This window comes from Synchiropus splendidus, chromosome 4 (genome assembly GCF_027744825.2).
Source record: "Synchiropus splendidus isolate RoL2022-P1 chromosome 4, RoL_Sspl_1.0, whole genome shotgun sequence".
Classification (NCBI taxonomy): domain Eukaryota; kingdom Metazoa; phylum Chordata; class Actinopteri; order Syngnathiformes; family Callionymidae; genus Synchiropus; species Synchiropus splendidus.
This window is the reverse complement of record NC_071337.1, coordinates 23157082-23177258: the sequence shown is the minus strand read 5'-3', so window position 1 is coordinate 23177258 and position 20177 is coordinate 23157082. Positions and strand designations below refer to the sequence as shown.

Here is a 20177-nt window from a genome sequence, read left to right as displayed (position 1 = left end):
GGGTTGTCTAGAAATTGTCACAGCCAAGTTGCACGAGGTGATGGTGTCGCTGTTACTTTCCTCACCAGCTCAGCTATTTTTCATGACACTGGGAAGCAAGGATCCTGATTCTGTCGTCACTCGCTCAGAAAAACTGGAGAGGAGGAGCTGACCCTCGTCCCCATGACACTCGGAACAGTTGAAGGTAAGAGAGTCGCATCTCAAACAAATCTTCCTCACGTGGGAACTACTTTTTTTTTTTGCGGATCATAGCCAAGCACAAATGATTCAGTCGGATGAGCAGAGATGCCGTTTAATATAACTAAATATAAAATCATACTTCAAAATGGCAACACACTTTCAACTGAAAACCGTTTTTTTAAGGATGAAAGTGAACCGACAAGTCGAGTTGCTCTTCATGGAAACATTTTTGGAGAAAATATTATTGCCTGATGTGAAGTCTCGGGTCGGGTCTAAAACAGACGGCACCTTGGCAGAGGTCTTTGAGTATGCTTCTTAATGAACCTTGAAATGAGCAGCTCCTCTGACTTCAAACACACAGAAAACACACAGCAACAACAGAACATCTTTATAGAAAATATGTACATATCTAATAAATAACAAAGGGTGGGGATCAGAGGGGGGCGGGGCACATCAGAATACAGCTGCTTTCTCACATGCTTTTTGTCCATCAGTCTTTGCTGTAAGAATTCTGTGTATTGGGGAAAGGAGCAGTCGGGGTGCTGGTCTGTGGAAACCACTACATGGAGGAAGAAGAAGGGTTGTCCTGGGTTTGGTGGTGAACGATGGGGGAGATGATACAGTCCCGATTGAAGCTTGTCATACAGATGAGTGTCCACTGAACCTGTGGAGGAGATCAATTGGACTTTAAGAAAGCAAAGAAAACACCTGAGAAGAGAAGTGTGTCATCAGCAAGGAGTCTTCTCAAGATGTAATGGAGATTTATTCACATCACATTATTTATCACATTGTTGTTGCCTACAATATCGGTTTGTCTGAGTCATACTACACTGTAAATATTTGAAAATATATGTACTAAGTTGCCAATGCATTATGACCACCTGCCTAACGTTACATGCATCTGAAATTGTCGAAGCAAACAACATTCATTTTGACAAGAACATCACTGAAATGCTTGGGTGGATTGAAATCTGGGAGGAATTGGACGTCACGTAAAGACCTTGAACTTGTTGACTTATTAAACCATTTCAGCTTTGTAGCTGGAGCATTGTATTGCTGAAAAATGCCAACTCCAGCAGGCATGAGGTGACAGTGAACACAGTAGCAGGTGATGTTGATAAATGGCACAGTTCAAACAATCACATTAAACAACATAATTTATGCTGACATTTTCAGATATGCTTGAAATCACTTTCTTTGCTGAGAAGAGTGTAATTATTTTAATTTTCTAGTCAGGGAAGTGATGTGAAATGGCACCTAAGTAGATTCACTGATGGGAAAAAGCAACGGGGGCCCAGAGCTCAAATCATTTCATCCAAGTTTAAAAACAGGAACACACCACACCACACTCAAAGTGCTTCTTCATCATAGAGAGAGAGAGAAATTATTTTACATGAATAACGTTGATAACTCTGCTGACATTGGTGAGGGCTGCAAACGGTCCTGGGCTGGTTTTGGGAAATATTGGCTTGCATTATAAAACTGAAAGACGAAACTCAACAACCTGTTTCCCACATATTTATGATTTAATGGATCATCTGTTCCACCGAGACGACGAGCTGCCTCTTTACTATCTCTACAGTTGCAGGACAGTGAGGCGTGCAGGAGGGATCCCCTCACACCCATCAACCCTTCCAACAGCTCTCCTCAGAGAGGTTTGTAAAAGTGTTTATAATCAAGAGACGCAGCTAACCTTGTGCTGTGCTCACTAAACCATCTGATGTGAAACTTATTTTCACCCATATTAAAGGACACACACAAAATGACAATACATGTTTTTAAGTAGCCAAATAGTAGGTAAATCATTTTTTGCCAATGTCAGTGTGAGATCAACACAAATGGACCACTCTGGCCTCTTTTTGATAAAGAAACCTGTTTTTATTCATGTTCAATTAAAAAAACATGTTCTTGTAAAGGTCAGTGTAGACTGAAGGTCTGTGGGAAGAAACTTGTGACACACAATCGAGTTTCCTTTCACCTGAGAAGATGCTTTATGCAGAGCCTAATGAGGTGAAGAATGTTGACCAATGTTTTCCTCTGCGCACAGCAACATTATTAATTGCATGACACATGGAGTTGCTCATTTTCTACAATCTCAAGTTTCAAAATAATGGGACAGATTTGTTGGTTAGTTTCTGTTTGCATTCATCAAATTAAAAACAAGCATTTTTAAAATACCAATGATGATAACTACAATTTAATAATAATTTTCATCGCTTAAAAGGGTGAATCTCCAATCAAATGAAAATCATAAGGTGTTTCAGTTCAGAGTTATGTGTGGTTTTATATATTTATTCATTTTCAAAAATATGAAAGCTACATTATTTAGTGAGTCAGACATTACTCCATAAATCAATTCATTTTTAAAGCACGCTTATTGTTGATGATTTAAGAAGAGTTTTGAGGTTCATCTGTGTCCTTGAACATGAGGATCTGCTGGTGCATGAGGACACAGCAGCAGATCCTCATGGGCTCACATTATTTCTCTGTTAATAGTCAAAAGAAGTGAACATGCATGTGAGGCAGGAACCTGTCCTGGATGTGTTTGAGGAACCAGACCCGGTCCACGCACCTTCTCATTCAGCTGATGCGCACCGCAGCTCACGCCACGTTGGGGGAACTGCGGTGGGTCTTCTGTCCGGGCATCTGCACCACCAGCAGCTGCTGCTTCTGCCGGGTGGACCGGACCGCCAGAATCGCCTGTCGGTTCTTGTACTGGACCATTTGCAGGGTGATCTCGGCGTTCCAGCCCTCGTCCTGCGGGCACCTGAAGTCGATCTCCTTGCCCTCCGTCATGACCACGGTGAAGTACACGTACTTGCCCTTCCGCTCCACGCAGTCCACGGTCTTCATGCTGGCGAAGTGAAGCTCCTTGACTTTGTCGCCCCCTCCGCGGTGCTGCTGCTGCTGCTGCTGCGGGTGGTCGTGCTGCTTGGGTGGGAGAAGCAGCAGACCGTCCTCGGTCAGCACGCACAGCTTCTTCTTCCACAGCTGCAGGAGACCATCGCTGCGCTTCTCCAGGAGACCCTCCTTCAACACCTTCCGCCCGTTTTCCAGCATCCTCACCGGAGCTGCCGCCTCCGAGGACCGAGTGCGAGGAGCGCTTGCGTCGGTGAGCAGGTGGAGGACTGAGACGAGAACGCGGGAGGAGGGTCGCTACTGAGGTGGAGGGAGGGTCGGAGAGCTGCGCCGCCCCCCGAATGACACTCGCTTGGAGAAACCACTGGGGAACTCAAAAGTGAATGAAAAATAAAGTTGCGTCTTTAAGAGTGAGGTCACGTGACAAAGTGAGCGGATAGCAATCATGTCATTTCAGCAAAAACACCAACAGCTGTTCCAGATGTCTCACGTGTCCCCTGTCAGCAACTTTGGACCCATTTCCTGGGAGCAATTGAAGAAATATCGGAAAAAAATATTGAATAATTACAGTATTCTAATGAAATACCAACTGTTGTCCCAGATGTGTCTCGTGCCTACTGACAGTTTACAGCAACTTTGGACCCATTTCCTGGGAGCGATTGAAGAAATATTGGAAAAAACACATTCGTAAAATATTCATAATTACAGTAGTCTAACGAAATGCCAACTGTTGTCCCAGATGTGTCTAGTGTCCACTGACAGTTTGCAGCAACCTTCGACCCATCTGGACCTATTTCCTGGAAGGAATATTAGTTGATGATTTCACAACTATATTGACGGTGAACATTTGTTGATGGTCCCTAACTGAAAAACCCGCGTTTGCCGTCCGTGGAATGTCCAATATCGCCGTCTGACTTCACCACAACTTTTACAGTGACTGTAAACAGCTTAGTCCGACTATGAGAGAGAAATTCGAATTTCTCCAAGTCGGGCTACACGACCTGGACAATACGGTTAATAGCTCGATTTCACCTGCATGTAACCGGATAGCGCGAGACCTGCGCATGCGTCAAGTTGCATTGCCGCCGGAAGTAGAGCCGTTGTTAATAAGTACAAATAAGTACAAGATTTTTTGGGAGACAGAGTTTATGGCGGTCCAGCTTTGGGATCGGAACATCCTGAAACGTAAACGTCCTTAAGCTCCTTACATAAAAAGGTAATGTGCTAACATCAAATTTAGCTTTCGTCCAAAATTGGACAAATTCGGCCAGAAAAGAACCCAAGTAGAGAAAACAGAACATTTTAATAGATCAACAAGTCGTATATAACTATTAGACACACACATTTGTAATAGTACATTTGAAATTAAAAGTTGAGGGCAAAAATCCAACATAAAAATGACGGAAACGCGATTTACTGTGGGCACTGGAAATACTGCCCCAACAGTGCAGAAGCTCAGCCAATCCCAGACAAGAAACGATCACGAAGCAACAGAAATCCTTCCAGTCAGAGTTCGAGACTCTCCTGAGGGGCAATTTCTTATGAAGACGGTCCCCAGAAAAATCATTAAGATCTCTTCTGCTTCCATTAATTGCAAATGAGTTTACCATTATTTAAACTTGTGTTCATATAGTGTTAACGAAAGCTAACATGCTTAACTTTATATATATATATATATATATATAGGTTTTGATTATTCTCCAAACATATACAATGCAAGTGTCAAATGTCTGAATGTCGTTGACGGTTTTGAATATGAAAAAGTTCTATTGAACTGAAGACTGGTTTTCTGTCGGCACAGCGCCCCTCCCACAAAAAAAAAAATCCCCAGCTGCTACTGAGGCATATAAACATCAATAGGATGAACAGCTCTTCTACACGTGCGACTGAGCAACCGCGATCTGTTCATTGAATTAGCAAGCACTCTAGAAAATACCACGTGCAGTAATAGACCGGGACAACTGGCACACAGGTTTGAGCCGTTTACATTGATGAATCGAGTTGAAATAATTCTCTTGGCTCCCTCTACTGGCCACAAGACGTACATCCCCACATTCCAGTCTGCAGACAATTCAGCACAAAAATGAACTCAGTTTAAAGTTTTAAATTTATTCATGAACTTACACATTACAGTTGAGTACATCAGTATGTATGTAGCATAGCATGTTTGCCTTGACAACAGCTGCTCTGAAGGACCCTGCAGAAACCAGGTTTTTACACGACAACCTCTGCCTTTTGACACGACAGTCTGAGACACTTCAAAAAAATAGGGCTTTGGGGAAATAACCGCAAGGTTAGCAAGGGCTTATTTATCTGGGCTCCCTCTCATTTATGCAATATTGCTCCGACATACCTGTGTGGGGCAGAAATAAAGGGTGGTAGCGTGTGGGAGGGAGGCGGTCGCTTTAGTCGTGTGCACACACAAGCCCTCATGTTCACAGTGATGGTTGGGAAGGTCATATTTACTCCTCACCTCTCCGTCATCTCCTCCACAACACAGTACAAAGTGCTAAAGAACAGACGAAAGCCACAAAGCTACTGCCGACGAAGAGAATGAAGTACAAGGCAGCCTCTGAACTGGCCTCATCTCGTTCCCGCTGTGAAGGAACCCACTGGAATGTTCAAATTATCATCCGTCCAGTTTAGAGCAGATTCCTCTTACGTCTCCGATAAAGCCAGTCACTGCTCACTGGAATGTATCGAGAGTGGAAAGTAGTGGTGCAGACATTGCCACACAAACCTAGAGTCGAGTCCACCGTCACGATGCTACAGTGCTTTTACAAAGAGTTTAGGTACTTTGGTTAAAGAGGGGCACAATCAACGTCGCCTCTATGATGTCACAGCTGTTGTCTAAGAGCAAATACAACAAAAGACTTCACAAAAACCCAAACTAGCAGTGAAGAAACATGCGTTCCCCCAGGGTTCTATCTATAGTACAGAGGAGGAGGAGGAGAAGAAACAGGTCTAGTAAAATACTATGTATATCGAGCCGTGCAGCTCCCAGTATAATACCGTGTTTTTGTAACAAAAACCTTTTATTCTTCAAATTTCTCTACCAAGAAAAATACAAAACATTATAAGGCGGTAAGTAACTAATCTTTTGTTTAGATCCTTTTTTTTTAATTCCCAGTTTAATTTAGCGGTTAACAGTGCAGTTGATCCTTGAAAAAGCCTGCCAGGTTTTACTGCGTCTTGCACTCAGCTGGAGGGTCTGTGTCCTTCTGTGGAGACCAGAGAAGAAGAGTCGGTTAGAAACGCATCTGAAGGGACGAGGGATACACAAAGCATGAGACAATCACTGGTGTGCTCATAGGTTGGTTTGCTGGCAGGTAAATATTGTGGTCAAATTCAGTTTATATCAGATCTGTAGACACAGAAAAATGCGAGACATCTCACCACAACTAACTCATTACAACTGTGTGTTCTGGTGAGTGAGGTTTCGCGGTCCAAAACGGACCAATACAAAACCTGCAAATCTTTTCTAGTGACTAATAACTTATTTACTTTGACCCTTGTGAAGTGTCTATAAATAATTCATAGAGAAGAGAAGAATTTAATGCATTTCTTCTCATTTAATTATAGCATTGCTAAAACAAATGCAGCAACTGGGATTAAAGGTGGAATTACAGGTCAATATTTGGTAGCCAGCGTTTAACCAGAAAGAAGGAACATTAACATTACTGGCATTTCAACAGAAAACATGACAGAGTTGCAACAAAAATTAAAATGAACAGGGCCAGTCACTTAAAACCGAGATGGGGAATGTCGATATAAAAAGAAAAAAAACATTCATAAAACATCACAAACGTAGAACTACAGCAACATGGAGAACCAAAGAGGAATGACTGGACTGGGAACTAAACAAGCGCTAACAACAGCAGAAACAACCGTGACTGAAAATATCCAAAACAGACCAGGGGGTGAGTTAAAGTGTTACAGTGTAGCACGGCAGCAGACGGGTGTTAGTAGGTGAGGAGCGATGGAGAGGGAAGGGGGGGAGCCCCAAGCAAGAGTGGTGGTGATGGTTGTGGTAGGAAGCGGACAAGTCACAAGCTGTTACCTACCAGGATAGGGTTCTAGTTTCTACTGTCACCATTTAAACCTAGTGAGGAAAAATTTAGAGGAGCTGACACACGATGCCAAAGTGACTGGAGATGAACATTAATGAAAAGGAGAAAACAAAAGCAAAACTAGCAGATACAGAATGTCAAAAGCACACCCCATTTGACTTCAGCAAAGCGGCAGCAGAGGTCATGCTGTTTACATGATGTATGGGTGGCGTCAACCACTTAGTACAACTGGACCAGTGAGCATGCACGATTTAGATTTCAGCGATAAACTATGCTGGAGTCACCTCAGGCATGCAAATGAGAGATTAGTGCTGAAAAGACCAATACAAATATTGCCCTGACTCAAGAGCAGAAGCAGAACCTAAAAAAAAAAGAAAAAAACACTGGGGCTGAAACTGATATGCAGTCATTGTTCATTTATGAATATTAAAACTGTAATAATAGACTAACTTGGAGCACATTTGCTCGGTCTACATTTAGTTTTAAGACAACTTAAGCAATGAGATGAACCTTGATGGCCAACTAGTGTATATAAAGGTTTGAAATGAAATACTGTTTGCAATCATCTCTGTGATGCAGACGGTCTATGGCATGTGTGTGTGGTCAAGTTAGAGGAGCGTCACATTGCAATACAATTCACAGTTGCCCTTTTGAATGAATGATGCTTGTTCACTGATGCTGAAAGAATCCTCTGCGAGTGAGTCAGGGCTTCAGCATTGAACTGCAATGCGACCCAGACCACCTCACTTCGGCATGTCATTTACACATTCTAATCTTTCTATAGTCATAATGCACACCCCTACTTTAACATGTAGTGATCAAGTTGTGAAATATTAAGCTCGTTCTGCCAAGGTCATGATTTTTACTCGTTTTATTAGGCGCACCAAGCTTTTCTATCCCTGTTATGGTGGCCAAAACACAAGAATAAAAACGCAGCATCTCCATGTACGTTTAACATCACATCGCTTTTTCACAGCCAAAATAACTTATTTATAGCATATATAACCACAAGTGAGGTTTGTGTTACACTGCAATCCTTTTATCATGTAAGGACAAAAATGAGTGAAGTAATAAGTTTAAAAAAAAAAAAAAAGTCAAAGCAGAAGGCAACAGCATGGTACCATCTCCTGAGAGTCCTTGTCAGTGTCAGCGAGTACATGAAGTATGAACTGATGAAGGGTCTGCATGGAGGAGGTGATTAGAAGTGACAGAAGCTCTTACCTTGGGCTCATAATCTGGGTCATTCTCCTCATCGGCCTCCTCCTCACCTTCCTGCAGACAGAACAAGTGCGTTCATGAGACACTTAAACCAACAGTGATGAGTCAAGTGTGGCTCAACAGCGACACGCAGAATAAACATTCCGTGTGTGTGTGTGTTTTTTCTTTTTTAACTCAACTCACCTCATCGTCTGCCTCCTCCCCCTCTTCATCATACTAGACATCAAAGACACAGATTCATTACATTAAATGAGGAAACCAATAATTGAAAACAAAAAAGAAGTACAACAAAAGTGCCACTGGAGAAGAAGCGCTACCACTCACGTCATCATCATCATCTTCGATGGCCTCTCCAGTGAAGTAGAGCACAGCTCGGGGTACGATGCGCTCACGGATGAAGTGGCCGATCTCAAAGTCGGCGGCCAAAACTGCCTCAGAGTCTTCGTCCTAGACGGACAGACAGACCAGCCGTTTACATACAGGCCCATAGAACTGCAGTAGTTTTTAATAGTAATTATCCCAGCACGTTTTCATTTCATAGATGTGCTTGATGCTCATGTGGGGTTGAGGCCTCTGAGGCAACGTCAACCAGAAAACCTCAAGCATTTATAAATTTTCAAAAGTCAAAATATACTAAAATCCCATGAAAAAGTTAAATTACAATGAAACTGAATAAGAAAAACTAACAAAAATGAAGTCATTATCAATTGAGGGAAGAACATCTTAATTTGTCAGAATAGAATTTTAGAAATTAAACATAATTATGACAGACATACTGTAGCAGGCAGTAAGGACACTGACATATTTCTGTCTATTATTATCCAAATATTGCCCCTCCAGACTAATACAATCATCAACAAATGTGTGCACGTTTGGGTTAAGAATCCCATTCAAAAGATCAACTCACCACCTCTCCACTCTCAGGGACTGAAAGAGAGCAAAAATACATAAATTTAAAATGAAGTAAAAATATTACAACCACAATATCATTTGAATTCTAATATGAATCGATTTATGGATGTCAGTTCCGTTTTTTGTGGATGATTAATGCAACCTTCATTAAGGCAATCGGTGAACACTCTCACGTTCTTCGGGTTCTGACATGTTGCTCTCACCTTCAGGTGGGCTGAAGAAGTTGAAGAACGAGTCGTTGGGGACCGTTTTGGTGACCATTCGGACTGTGCCGCGTCCCTTGTGCTTCTGTTTCTTCTTGATGGTTTTCAATGTGACGTTCTTGCCCTTTGTCCAGTCAATCGTGCAACTGGATGGAAAGAGGGAGAAGGTGAAGAAGATTATTATAATTAGATATTATTACAGCAGGAACAAAAGAAAAAATCCTTGTCAGTTATGAAACAATGTCAGACGCTGTTAGAAGTATCGATAAAACCGGTTGGGGATCTCGGGACTGACCCTGTGCAGCTGATGATCTCCGGCCCATCAAAGGAGAAGGGGTCATTCTCGTCCGGGTCAGACCTCATCTTGTAGGTTTTCGTCAGAACTGTGTTTGTGAAGAACTCGTTGGGCTCAAAGTGAAAGGCTAGAGTGAAGCTCTGGTAAAGAAGAAGAGAGTTCAGCCTTTTACATGGAATTTCACACACTCAGTCAGCAGCCACAACTCACCATGGGCTTTCCTGGGTCTGAGAATTCAACTTTAATTTCTTGTAGGTGTTTAAGGATGGGTTCGTCGTGTTCCTGTGGAGAGAAAACAAATGTTTCAGGAGAAAGCGCTTGCATAACACGACCTGACCAGCAGAGGGAGGCAGAGTACACCCATGAGCAGAGAACTCCAGTGGCTGACCCACTTCCTCTCCTCCCCAGCAGCAGCCTGGATGATCGTACCTGCAGCATGTCACTGAGCAGGTCCACATTCTTGAAAACTGTTAACCAGAACTCTGGGATGCCTTTAGGGTCTTCCTTCTCCTCGTCTTTCTTCTCTTCTTCCAGCTTGGCCTTCTCCTTCATCTCGTCCTGGCACACAAAGATAGCCTCCTTTCAAAATCAAGGCCTTGCGGTGCGGTGACCCACCGGAATCACTGACAGACGTAATCAGACAGGAGGCATGCAGAACCTGTACCTTCTTACTTACTGTCAACTCTTCCTCCTCATCTGCCTTCCACTCACACTCCTCGTCTGTGGGTTCGTAAGCCGCTCTCACGATCTCGCTTCTCTGAAAGGAAGACGAAAACACCGGCATGAAAACAGCAAGAGACATGAAGGTAATGGCGATGCTTGATCCTGACATTATGACACACTCCACATCTGTGACCACAGAAACGTGCCAATAATTGGAGAAGAAATCCATCCCCGCATTATAATCTCATCCGTGGCTCTCAGCCAGACAAATGTAATTGTTCAAATGAGTCAGGCGTCGCACGCAAGCCTGCGACTACAGCTATTGCTTGCTTTATTATATAGATCCCAGCACTTCAGTGGCCTCGATTTCCCTCATCCCAACAACAGCGATCTGCATCGTGAGAAGATTACGACCATTTGGAGAGCTGGTTGGAGATTCTAGTTCTAGTTCAACAGCCTCACCATGATGCAGTTTAGTCAGCAGGTGAAGGCAGCAGACTTTCAAATACAATAGGAGCTGAAGGGAAATGAGGATGAAATGCTTGGACTTACGGTGTGAAGTTTCCCTCTAGGGATATTCACCTTCACCTTGCTCGACTTGGCAAACATGACACCACCAAGAGATCAAGACAAACCACATAAATAACATTTGTGATCACACTTGGCAGGGTGTGCAAAGGAAGGCGGTGAAGCTCTTCCTTGAGGCAGGAGGGCTTGATGGCCAATCATTTCTGGAGTTTTGTTTGTTGATACAGCAAAAAGGGAAGGTTGAGGAAACACAAACAAACCTCAATAGGTAGGTTTTTCAAGGACATAAGAACGTGAGGAAGATAAATGCTACTTTGTAGACCGCGATCAACCCCCAGAGCAAGTTAGTGGGTGAATGCACTAGGCTAGACTGCAGAGACATCAATGTATGACAATGAATACATTTTTTCCCCCATAATTGAATGTTAAGCTCTCCTGCTTTGTTTTCTTTAAAGGGGGAGTTTGTCAGTGCCCCCGATTCTGATGCAGCATCTAACTGAAGGGAACATTTGCAACATTATCATCTTAACAGGGTGTGAAAAAAAAAATCATTCAGTTCATAACAATGAAAACATACTGTATATACACATATGTGGAGAGAATATTGATAAAGGCTACAGATAGTGGTCACAAAACTGAAAAACAAAATCACAGAAAAAGCAGGGACATACTTTGTCAAAAAGCGGCTGGTAGAGGGCGGCGTACTTTCTTTCCAGCTCGTGAACTTCCTCATAGAACTTGGCCTCGATGTGAGCACACTTGACCTGCAGGTTCTTCAGGGCGTTCACACGTCTCTTCACTACTTTGGGTAAGCTAGGACGACAAAGGTAGATGCATGAGAGATCTGAGTGGGACAAGAAGTTCAAAGTTCACCGAGTTTTAGCTCTGCAAAAGCTCCATAAACTAACTTGCCAACTAACATGATGGCTATTTAGTTTCCTTCAGACCTAAACATAGTACTCAACTGTGGGCAAATGAGGCCACCACAAGGATTAGTTGAGTGCACCCCAAATAAGCAAATGAGTATTGCTGAAGACTTTTCAGAAAAAGTAAATATTATATTCCGTCAGTAGAGAAAGGTAAATCATTTGACACTAATCAAAGATAGTTGCCTGGCACTTTCTCTGCATCTGTGACCTTTAAATGTCTCATCCATCAGCCTGTCTCTCCACACTCAAGTTTCCTTTGCTGAGCTCTTTTTTTCCCCTCTCAGAAAGGAGCTCTACAATGACTGTGTGTGTTCAGTACAACAAAGACCAACACACAAAGCAGAAGTAGGTGACAACAAGTGGCTGACACTTAAGTCATATTTTACTTAAGAGTACTAGAAGCTTGAAAATGATAAAGAAGCAAAACATTTTTAACAGCTTTATGAAAAATGTCGGCAGATGAGAACAGAGATTTTTGTGAGCGAACTTTAGAAAAGAAAGAAAAATTGTAGGCATTAATCTTTCAAAACATGGACACAGGTTCCAACAGTGATTTGCGAGGGTGAAAGCTTTCATTAAAGCCACTGCACAAGGAGACAAGAAAATCCTCAAACTTCTCTGTATTTACAGGACTGATAACTGGCAGAAAAAAAGCTTCCAACTTAGTTGAGGATTGAACTCTCACCTCTCAATGTAGCCTGATGGGGAGCCGTTGAGCCCATCAAGCCGCTCCTGCAACGCCGCCAGGATCTGTGGGTTCTGCATCATCTGCACAGTCAACTGGCGAGCTGAAGATACAACACGGCAAAGTCTTTCTTCATTCATGAGGGTTAAATACACTTGTCACAGTGTAAAATAGCAACATGTAAACCATATGTCGGTGCCAAGTTGGTCAACTCAAGGTTTACCTTTGCTGTTGACGTCTTCTCCCGTCTCTTCCTCCTCCACTTCCTCCACGTCCTCCATGTCTGCCGGGTCCATCTCTGTCTGGTCTTTGCTGCAGAAGGACACAAAGCAAGATCACAGAGTCAAATACAGCAGAGTCACACACTGAGGTTACTGAACAGCTTGATCAATCTCCACTATTAGCTCAACAAAAATCTATTTGTGCGAAGAAAAAAAAAACTGCATTTACTCACTTGTCAACTTCTGCCATCTTTGTTGAATTTCAAGTGAGGCTGAAAGAGAAGAGATCACGTTCAGAGCAGGCAGGGAAACTGCACACAGAGCCAACCAAGTGTTCTCACCAGAGCCTCACAAGTAGTTATGGATTGACTTTCGGGAGAGAACTAGTGGTGATTATGAACGATTATGAACGTCGCCAATCAACATTATAATAAAGTTGAATGACAAGAAACAAACACCACCAGAGCCTGGAAAAGCATCCTAACCCTGGTCTCCGACGGTCACATAGCTGCAGGCTGTCATTCAACGTATTCCCAGGATAAAAGGCATTTTAAAGGGGCCCATCCTCCATTTATGACTCATGCTTGTTTAAAATGTCAATCTCTAGCCCGATGTTTTATTGAGCCACATCATGAGGCTGCTCTGGAAGTTGTTAGCCGATTATGGCACAAGTCAACCTTTTGTTTACAGGGACAACACCCACGTGACCACTTCGTGAGACTGTCAGACAGCAGTACATTCTGACATCAGAACTGTATCAGCCCACCCACTCTTCTTCTCACACGTTGGCTCCTGTACGTACGTACATACAGTAAATCCCTCACTTCTTAGTTATTGATTTGTAATATTCTCCCCTACCTGAATCTCACATGAGAGATCGGAGTCAGATTTTTTTATTACGTCACAAAAAAACCAGCTCTGAATGCGTCCACCTTATTAGATCCAGCCGTGTCTGCTTTGCATCAGATCAGGCATGTCAATAATGCGTGAGTCAGGTGAGTTAGTTTACATTGTTATGATTTCACCACATGTGTGTGCAAAGAGTCTATCCTCAGAGGTAGACGTGAAAGTGAGAGCGAAACACAGAACTGAGCCAAGTCTCACTCATTTAACCAGTATCAAACACTGAAGCGCCTTTTATTGATTTTGAATACATACTGTAGTTATGCATAGACATTTGGTCTGATGAGGAAATGAAGCTTTGACTGAGAGAGATTTTAACTCAGCAAGTGTGCAATTTGTATGGTGTTTTGCAGTGTAGCTAGCCGCTCCTGTTGGACAGCAGCTGCCAGGAGAGGAGGGCTGAAAATTTCCTACTGATCAATCACAGTGGACATGGCCAGGAGGACAAACGTCAGCCACAGTTTCCGCCACATATAAACTAGCGTGGCACACTGGCACCGTCAGGAAAAATACTTTTGAAAGATGAACCAAAGTGGAAACAGAAACAGCTGGATAATGCGACGTGAACACGAGTTTTCGCTGTGTTCTTTTGTAGAAAACTTCTGAAAAAAAACTGACTGAAATCTGTTGCAACCCTGCTTTGGCTACCACAAACATATTAAATTTGTGGCTTCAAAACCAACTCTGTTGGAGCTTTGCGCAAAACTCGCGTGATTTTGTACAGACCAAGATGTCTGCCTGCTCAGCAGAGTGGTCTGCCTGCTGAGGATGAAGGACTTGGAATCATTTCACTGGTCATCCACCTTTCAAAAACAACCAGGATGACCACACTTTAACACCGTCCATCTGGAGCCAATGATCTTAACAAGTCTTCATGATATCAAGCTCTTATCAAGTTAAATAACTGAACATTTTCTCAGCTGAGGAACAGTCGTCTGTCACATCATCCACGTGCAACAATTACAAATTATTTATGTCTTGGTACTTTAGAAAGCTCTTAGTCGGTGCAGGGAACATTTTTCAGATCGACTGAGCAAAGCGTCATGACAGAGCTTCTTAATCCGGGGTCAATGGTGAGGTTTAAATATAGATTTAAATGGCAGCATACATCTGAAGAAACGTGGATCATCTTCCTCTTGTCTCACGAGAGGAACAGACTCTCATGGAGAACTTATGTTCTGATGCAGTTGTCAAAGCCATTTTTTACAAATGCACAAGTGAGTAAATTCAAGGTATAGGACTCAAGTTTAAGGTTGAGAGCCGAAAGCAATTGCAGCACAAGGGTCAAACAAGCAAATGTGTCATTGTGTGTTGGTATGGAGACTAGGCAGAAGGAGAATGGATGTTCATTTAGACAGTCCTCACACACAGCGTCATCGCAAGCTATCTTAACAACTTTCTGTGTGCACAACGTCCACATTGGATCCATTTGAAGACAACCCTGCGTCTTCTCTGTCTGAAATCATTTAAAGTCAGTCAACTGCTCAAAAGACGTTTGAGGCCCACTAGCAACTCAAGTCCTTTCATGGCATTTCTTTTCACAACACCATCACATATGAAGCTGAAGAGGCCGGTATTTACCGCATTTGATTTGCTTGATTCACTTCAAACACTAAATATGATCCATAACGTGACATCATTGGTATGTGCTGCGCCCCAGAGCTAATCTGATAACCTGATTGGTTCTGGCATCAACACAGCCTCAGAACTGATTTTAAGAATTCCATGGACAACTGCTGGAAATACTACCCCTTTTAGTCTATACATGTATAACCTCAGAGTAAATTATTACTCAATAGTTATTGGCTGCAGTATACAAGAATAACTCTTGCAACAAATCACAGACAGACAATATCTTTGGAAAAACAAACTATTATAAATGATCCAAATGTCACTGAGGAAACTCCTTATCTCATCCTGACTACTAATGGGATTAAACATATCCAGTGGCAGATCAAGTCACACTGCAGCTCGAAGGTCGGGGCAAACACCATAGAAATATTTATATCCAAAAAGAAATAAAAGTAATGGGGCATTGTCAATAAGGCACACAGCTTATTACAACAATAGCAAAGGCTCCCACATTCCCTGGCAGTCACTGATATTAAAATGAATTGGTGAGAGCCATCTTGAGCTGTAGAAGTGATAGATGGGCCTCTACATTTGTTCATCACTCTAGCAGAATCAAAGCATTCTTTAAATACACCTGGTCCCAGAAGGAGTTAGATGCCAAGATAATGGAAACCTGTGCATTATTCTCATAAATAACAGTGTTTCAGCACCCTACACTGGCTGAGTTTTCAGATTTTTATTCCACAAAATGCAGTGAAATGTGATGCCAGTGTTGGCACAGTAGGACGATCCACCTCTAGAAGTAGACCTCAAGGAGAACCATGAGAAATGTACAACGGAGTCTGCTTTTGTGGACTCATAGCTGCCCGCATCCGTTGTCATTTTTTTTTCATTTTTGTCAAGATTTGCTAGACTTAGCATCGCCAGAGACACCCTCGCATCCAGAGACTCCGCTCGTTCCCATCGTGCCGTTGTCCACATTCCGGATAAGCAATTAGCATTCCGTGCCGGTGATGTGGCCTGGCTAGTGTTCCTCAAGTTCACAGCTGAGGAGGAACAGACAGGGGAGTCACGCCGGGCCTGGACAGGGTGTGAGGAGGGGATGATGACACGAGCCGTGCATCATTGTGGGGTCTCTCCCCAGCAAGGACAGTGACAAGGGCAGAAGGCTGATAAACAACTTGGCGGCACTGGTACGGCATGATGGTAGTTACAGAGTCATGGGCAGTGGTGGAGACACCGGATGTGGCCATCACGTTGGACAGGTTCTAGCTCTCGTTCCTCTCACTCTGGCACCGGACAGCACCACCTCTATCTGGCTCACTGCTGCCAGGTTGCACAGTGGACATTTCTGCAGACTACTCGGGGTTCTCTCCAGCAGCATAGGGACCACCTAGGCTGGGAACATCCCAGCTCAGGGGCAGTTTCCAGCTATTTTTTGTCAACATGTAGTTAAATATGACTCACAAAGTCAGCGCTAGCTCACAGGCAGACCGGCAGGAATCTGCCTTTTAGCTCCAAAAACAACCTTCAGGACAACCGTGAAGGATGTGCTATACACTCTGCTTTATTCTTCCCTGTCGCCACACTCTGGCAAGTTCATTTCAGCTAGATGACTGGCCTTTCTCAGGTGTCGTTTATGTAGTTTATGTGTGTAAATGAGACAATCCATCACCATTTTGTAGCCAGGTACAGCATTATTCAGCACCTGAACCTGAAACCTTTGAAAACGTCAGAAGTGGAAACTTTCATAAAGGCAGTGCTCTCTGTCTCGGCGTCCCGGTACAAGCGGCCAGTATGTAAATATTTCACGGACATAGCAGAGTCCCAAGAAATTCACGAAACTGCAATGTCTCACATCGAATGAAATGTTCTTCAGTTGTCTTTTTGACAGAATAGTCACTGCATTCTGCAAGGTTTTTCTATTTTTTGCCTCCTTGAAGTATATGAAAACGTGTCTGAATTTAAATGATTTAATTTTTTCCGTCATTTTGATTACAAATTCATAGTCAATCCATGAGATGGGCATCAGTGATCAGCAAAAATCTTGATCTGAGCATCCCTATTTTTTGGTATGTTTTAAATTTGGCTCCACTTCATTTATTTTTTAATATGTCTATTTTGCCGGTGGCTTTCTAGTGCTTGTCCTTAAGGTTGCTACGCACCAACCAAATGATCCGATCGTGGGTAGAACGCCGTGAATCTAATCTAAATCCGGAATCAAGACACAATATGGTTCCATTGGGTCAAAGGAGTTCATAAAGCTGGTGTGTGGCGGTGAAACGTCATCGCAACAGTGGGACTAGCCTCAGCAAACTGGTTCGGACCACGTGTTGCTCAACTACAGCAAACCATGAGGGACTTGTCTGGAAAACTCACTTTCTCCTTTTAAGTCCTAATATATGGGGCAGGTTTGGTAACGCCTCGCGAGAAACCATCCGAACTGGACACTTGGACAACTTCCTGCGACCCGATTCACTGCATGTGGCTACTTTGGTTAGCACTTGTGCTACTAGCTGGTGCGCACTAGTTTGGCGGAGCAAGTGGGGGCTTCGGCGCACACCACGGTCGGAGCTGGAAAACACAGGCCGGGGGTCGAGTGCTGACAACGCCCCGACACACGGCGCCGAGAGCCGCCTGCACAATAATACTCCACCCTTTTGTAAGATCTCCAAAAATAAGGTCAAGCTGAAAAGACACAATACACGTGTGAGCACGGAACTCAGCTGGAAACCACAGCAATAATGGAAGCGTTGGCGGTTTTTGACGTTCAATATTCGCGTGAAAACTGGGTGCTCCTGCCGCGAAATACTTGTTTGATTATTATTTTAAGAGCGCACATCATGGTGGAGCCTCAATGGCTGCTGCTGCCGCTGTCAGCCTTCACTAGCATTAGCACACAGTTGTCTCCCTCCACCGACCATCAGATCAAAGGCGGCGCAGGCGACATGTTTGACGGCCCGTCGTCGGTACCGAGGTCGCGGGGGACCGCGGGTCTTACCTTCGCTCCGTGACCGGGAGAGAGAGCTGGCGCTAAGCAGTGTAACGGACCCGGGAAAGAAAGAGTCCGCTCCGATGGCGGTAAAAGGAAGAGTGATCCCGCCGCCTGCGCTCATATACATCGAACGTCATCACGTAAACTGGGAGTCGCTATGGCAACACTGTCACTGGGCGGGGCAGGTGAGAGGGTCCCCAAGGGCCACGCGCGAGAAGCGATAATTGATATCGATAGCCAGGCCATACTTGCTCGGTAAAGTCGGCTGCCTTCTGGGGATCAATGGAATTGAAATAAAATAAAACACAGTGACTGCAAAATTGAGCACAATGACAGACACTCAAACCAAGGCCACCAGTCTCAAAAAGCTCACGCTGTTATTTGTGTTTGCCCACTGCCGGTGAGAATCCCCTTACTAAAAATATGTGTCTCAACATTTTCCAGCTGCTGTAAGAAGAGATGCCCAAGTGAAGTGCCAAATTTAAATATTAATGAATCACTGCAGCTCCATTTAACCCCTTCAGCAGATGGCGATGGGTTTCTTCAGAGGTGGAGTTGTAACAAAGCCAGTGAAGGTTTGCAGGGCCGGCGAAGAAATAAAACCGTTTCTGCTACACAGCGTGGACCACACTTACTCTCAGGCTCTAATATGAAGTGCTTGATCCTTCCTGTGCCTGCATCAATCGGTCCTCATAACAGTTTTGTTCTTTGTTCTGAGATTCATGAACATCTCAAATCTCTTTGTAGTTTGACAGACGGTCTACAGATACTAAAGCATGTCACACCAACTCTTTTTTTTACATTAAAATAAAGTTTTTCACTTAGATGAACATGAAATTTTATGGAAAAAACAGTGTACATAGTGGAATTGCGTTTGTATTTTCTGTCAAAACCGATAAATGAAGTATATTCAATTTTAAAACAAACGAATAGCAAAAAGCACAGAACAACCGAAGCACTCTGGACAATTCATATATTCCATCTGAGCCCCTGAGGAGTGGAGCCAGAAGACAACATGAGGCTGAGCTATGATGATGCATCTGAACCGGACATTACCGCGAAACAGCCCATCTGAGGCGCTGAATTGGATGGATGAATCCGTGGTGAGCACACACACGCTCCAACAAACGCATACACACGGCCTCAATAGGAGGAATATTGATGAAGCTCCATGGGAGAGAGAAGCAGCGAGCTGCTGTTTGAGCTCCTCACAGGAGGAAGGATAAATACTTAACCAGACGGAAGCACAGAGGAGGAGTGGCCACAGAGAAGCTGGCTTAGCCGTGCAGAAGTGAGAAGAAATGTACAGACCGTAGAACAGCTAGGTGGCTGAGTCGACTTTGACTTGAGTTGGGACAGTCAATGAAGAGTCAGGAGCGTTGAAACCAAAACATTCAGTATCACTGTTGTGCGTTTGGAGGCGGTCATGAATCCCACTGTTTGACTTTTCCCCTGGTTTACACCATGAATCCAGCTGAGCCAGCAACCTGTGTCACCTTTCACTGATGTGAATGTGCACCAGTCCAGCAGGCCTCTAAGACCAGGCACAGGTGGATCTAATCCTCCGATTGAATGAAAGTGCTCGATGGACGAGGTAATTGTCCACCACCATTGTCAGGTAGACTCGCTGCTGAACAACAACTTCAGGTCAGCTGACCACAAAAGAAGGCACAGCATACGAATGCTATCACCACAAATGTGCGGGAACATGAAGTCATCCTTTAAAAATACAGCCAAAATAAATTGATCAATGAATTCCACGATTTATTCTATAGAATTATGATCAACATAAAAGGCTGACAGTCTGCATCAGGGCGCGTCACAGTCGTGGCATATGACGTGCAGCACTTAGTCATCATCGTCCTTGTGTCGGGAAATCTTGCTGCCGCATATTCCTCCACCTTCTATTCGGCAATGAGTTCACTCCCACCAAACTCAAAATGA

At 43.6% G+C, this 20177-nt stretch overlaps 2 protein-coding genes across 4 annotated transcripts; both read right to left on the bottom strand.

Annotated features, from left to right (window-relative positions):
* Window positions 1-276: 276 nt before the first annotated feature.
* phlda1 (pleckstrin homology-like domain, family A, member 1) lies at window positions 277-3309 on the bottom strand. The gene is made up of 2 exons (XM_053863235.1): window positions 2753-3309; window positions 277-844 (listed from the first exon to the last, which is right to left on the bottom strand). The coding sequence occupies exon 1, from the start codon at window positions 3238-3240 to the stop codon at window positions 2782-2784; it is 459 nt and encodes a 152-aa protein (XP_053719210.1). The 5' UTR covers window positions 3241-3309; the 3' UTR covers window positions 277-844; window positions 2753-2781.
* Window positions 3310-5128: 1819 nt separating this feature from the next.
* Window positions 5129-18369, bottom strand: nap1l1 (nucleosome assembly protein 1-like 1). Of its 3 annotated transcripts, XM_053863220.1 has the most exons (16): window positions 18240-18369; window positions 12997-13035; window positions 12766-12854; window positions 12543-12645; window positions 11600-11741; window positions 10402-10494; window positions 10167-10295; window positions 9948-10019; window positions 9738-9877; window positions 9443-9588; window positions 9235-9254; window positions 8652-8774; window positions 8511-8543; window positions 8331-8381; window positions 7104-7141; window positions 5129-6260 (listed from the first exon to the last, which is right to left on the bottom strand). In XM_053863220.1, exons 2-15 carry the CDS (start codon window positions 13011-13013, stop codon window positions 7136-7138), a joined length of 1164 nt encoding a protein of 387 aa, XP_053719195.1. In that variant the 5' UTR covers window positions 13014-13035; window positions 18240-18369; the 3' UTR covers window positions 5129-6260; window positions 7104-7135. The 3 variants fall into 3 exon arrangements, with proteins under 3 accessions (XP_053719195.1, XP_053719192.1, XP_053719193.1); XM_053863217.1 differs by lacking the exon at window positions 7104-7141; XM_053863218.1 differs by lacking the exon at window positions 7104-7141 and having other exon boundaries at window positions 10414-10494.
* Window positions 18370-20177: the final 1808 nt, after the last annotated feature.

Coding starts and splice junctions, on each gene's coding strand:
- phlda1 (XM_053863235.1), bottom strand. CDS start 3,240: ATGCTGGAAAACGGGCGGAAGGTGTTGAAGGAGGGTCTCCTGGAGAAG.
- nap1l1 (XM_053863217.1), bottom strand. Junction 12,646..12,765: donor AGAAGACGTCAACAGCAAAG/GTAAACCTTGAG, acceptor TTGTATCTTCAG/CTCGCCAGTTGACTGTGCAG. Junction 9,255..9,442: donor CTTCTTCAGCCCACCTGAAG/GTGAGAGCAACA, acceptor GCTCTCTTTCAG/TCCCTGAGAGTGGAGAGGTG.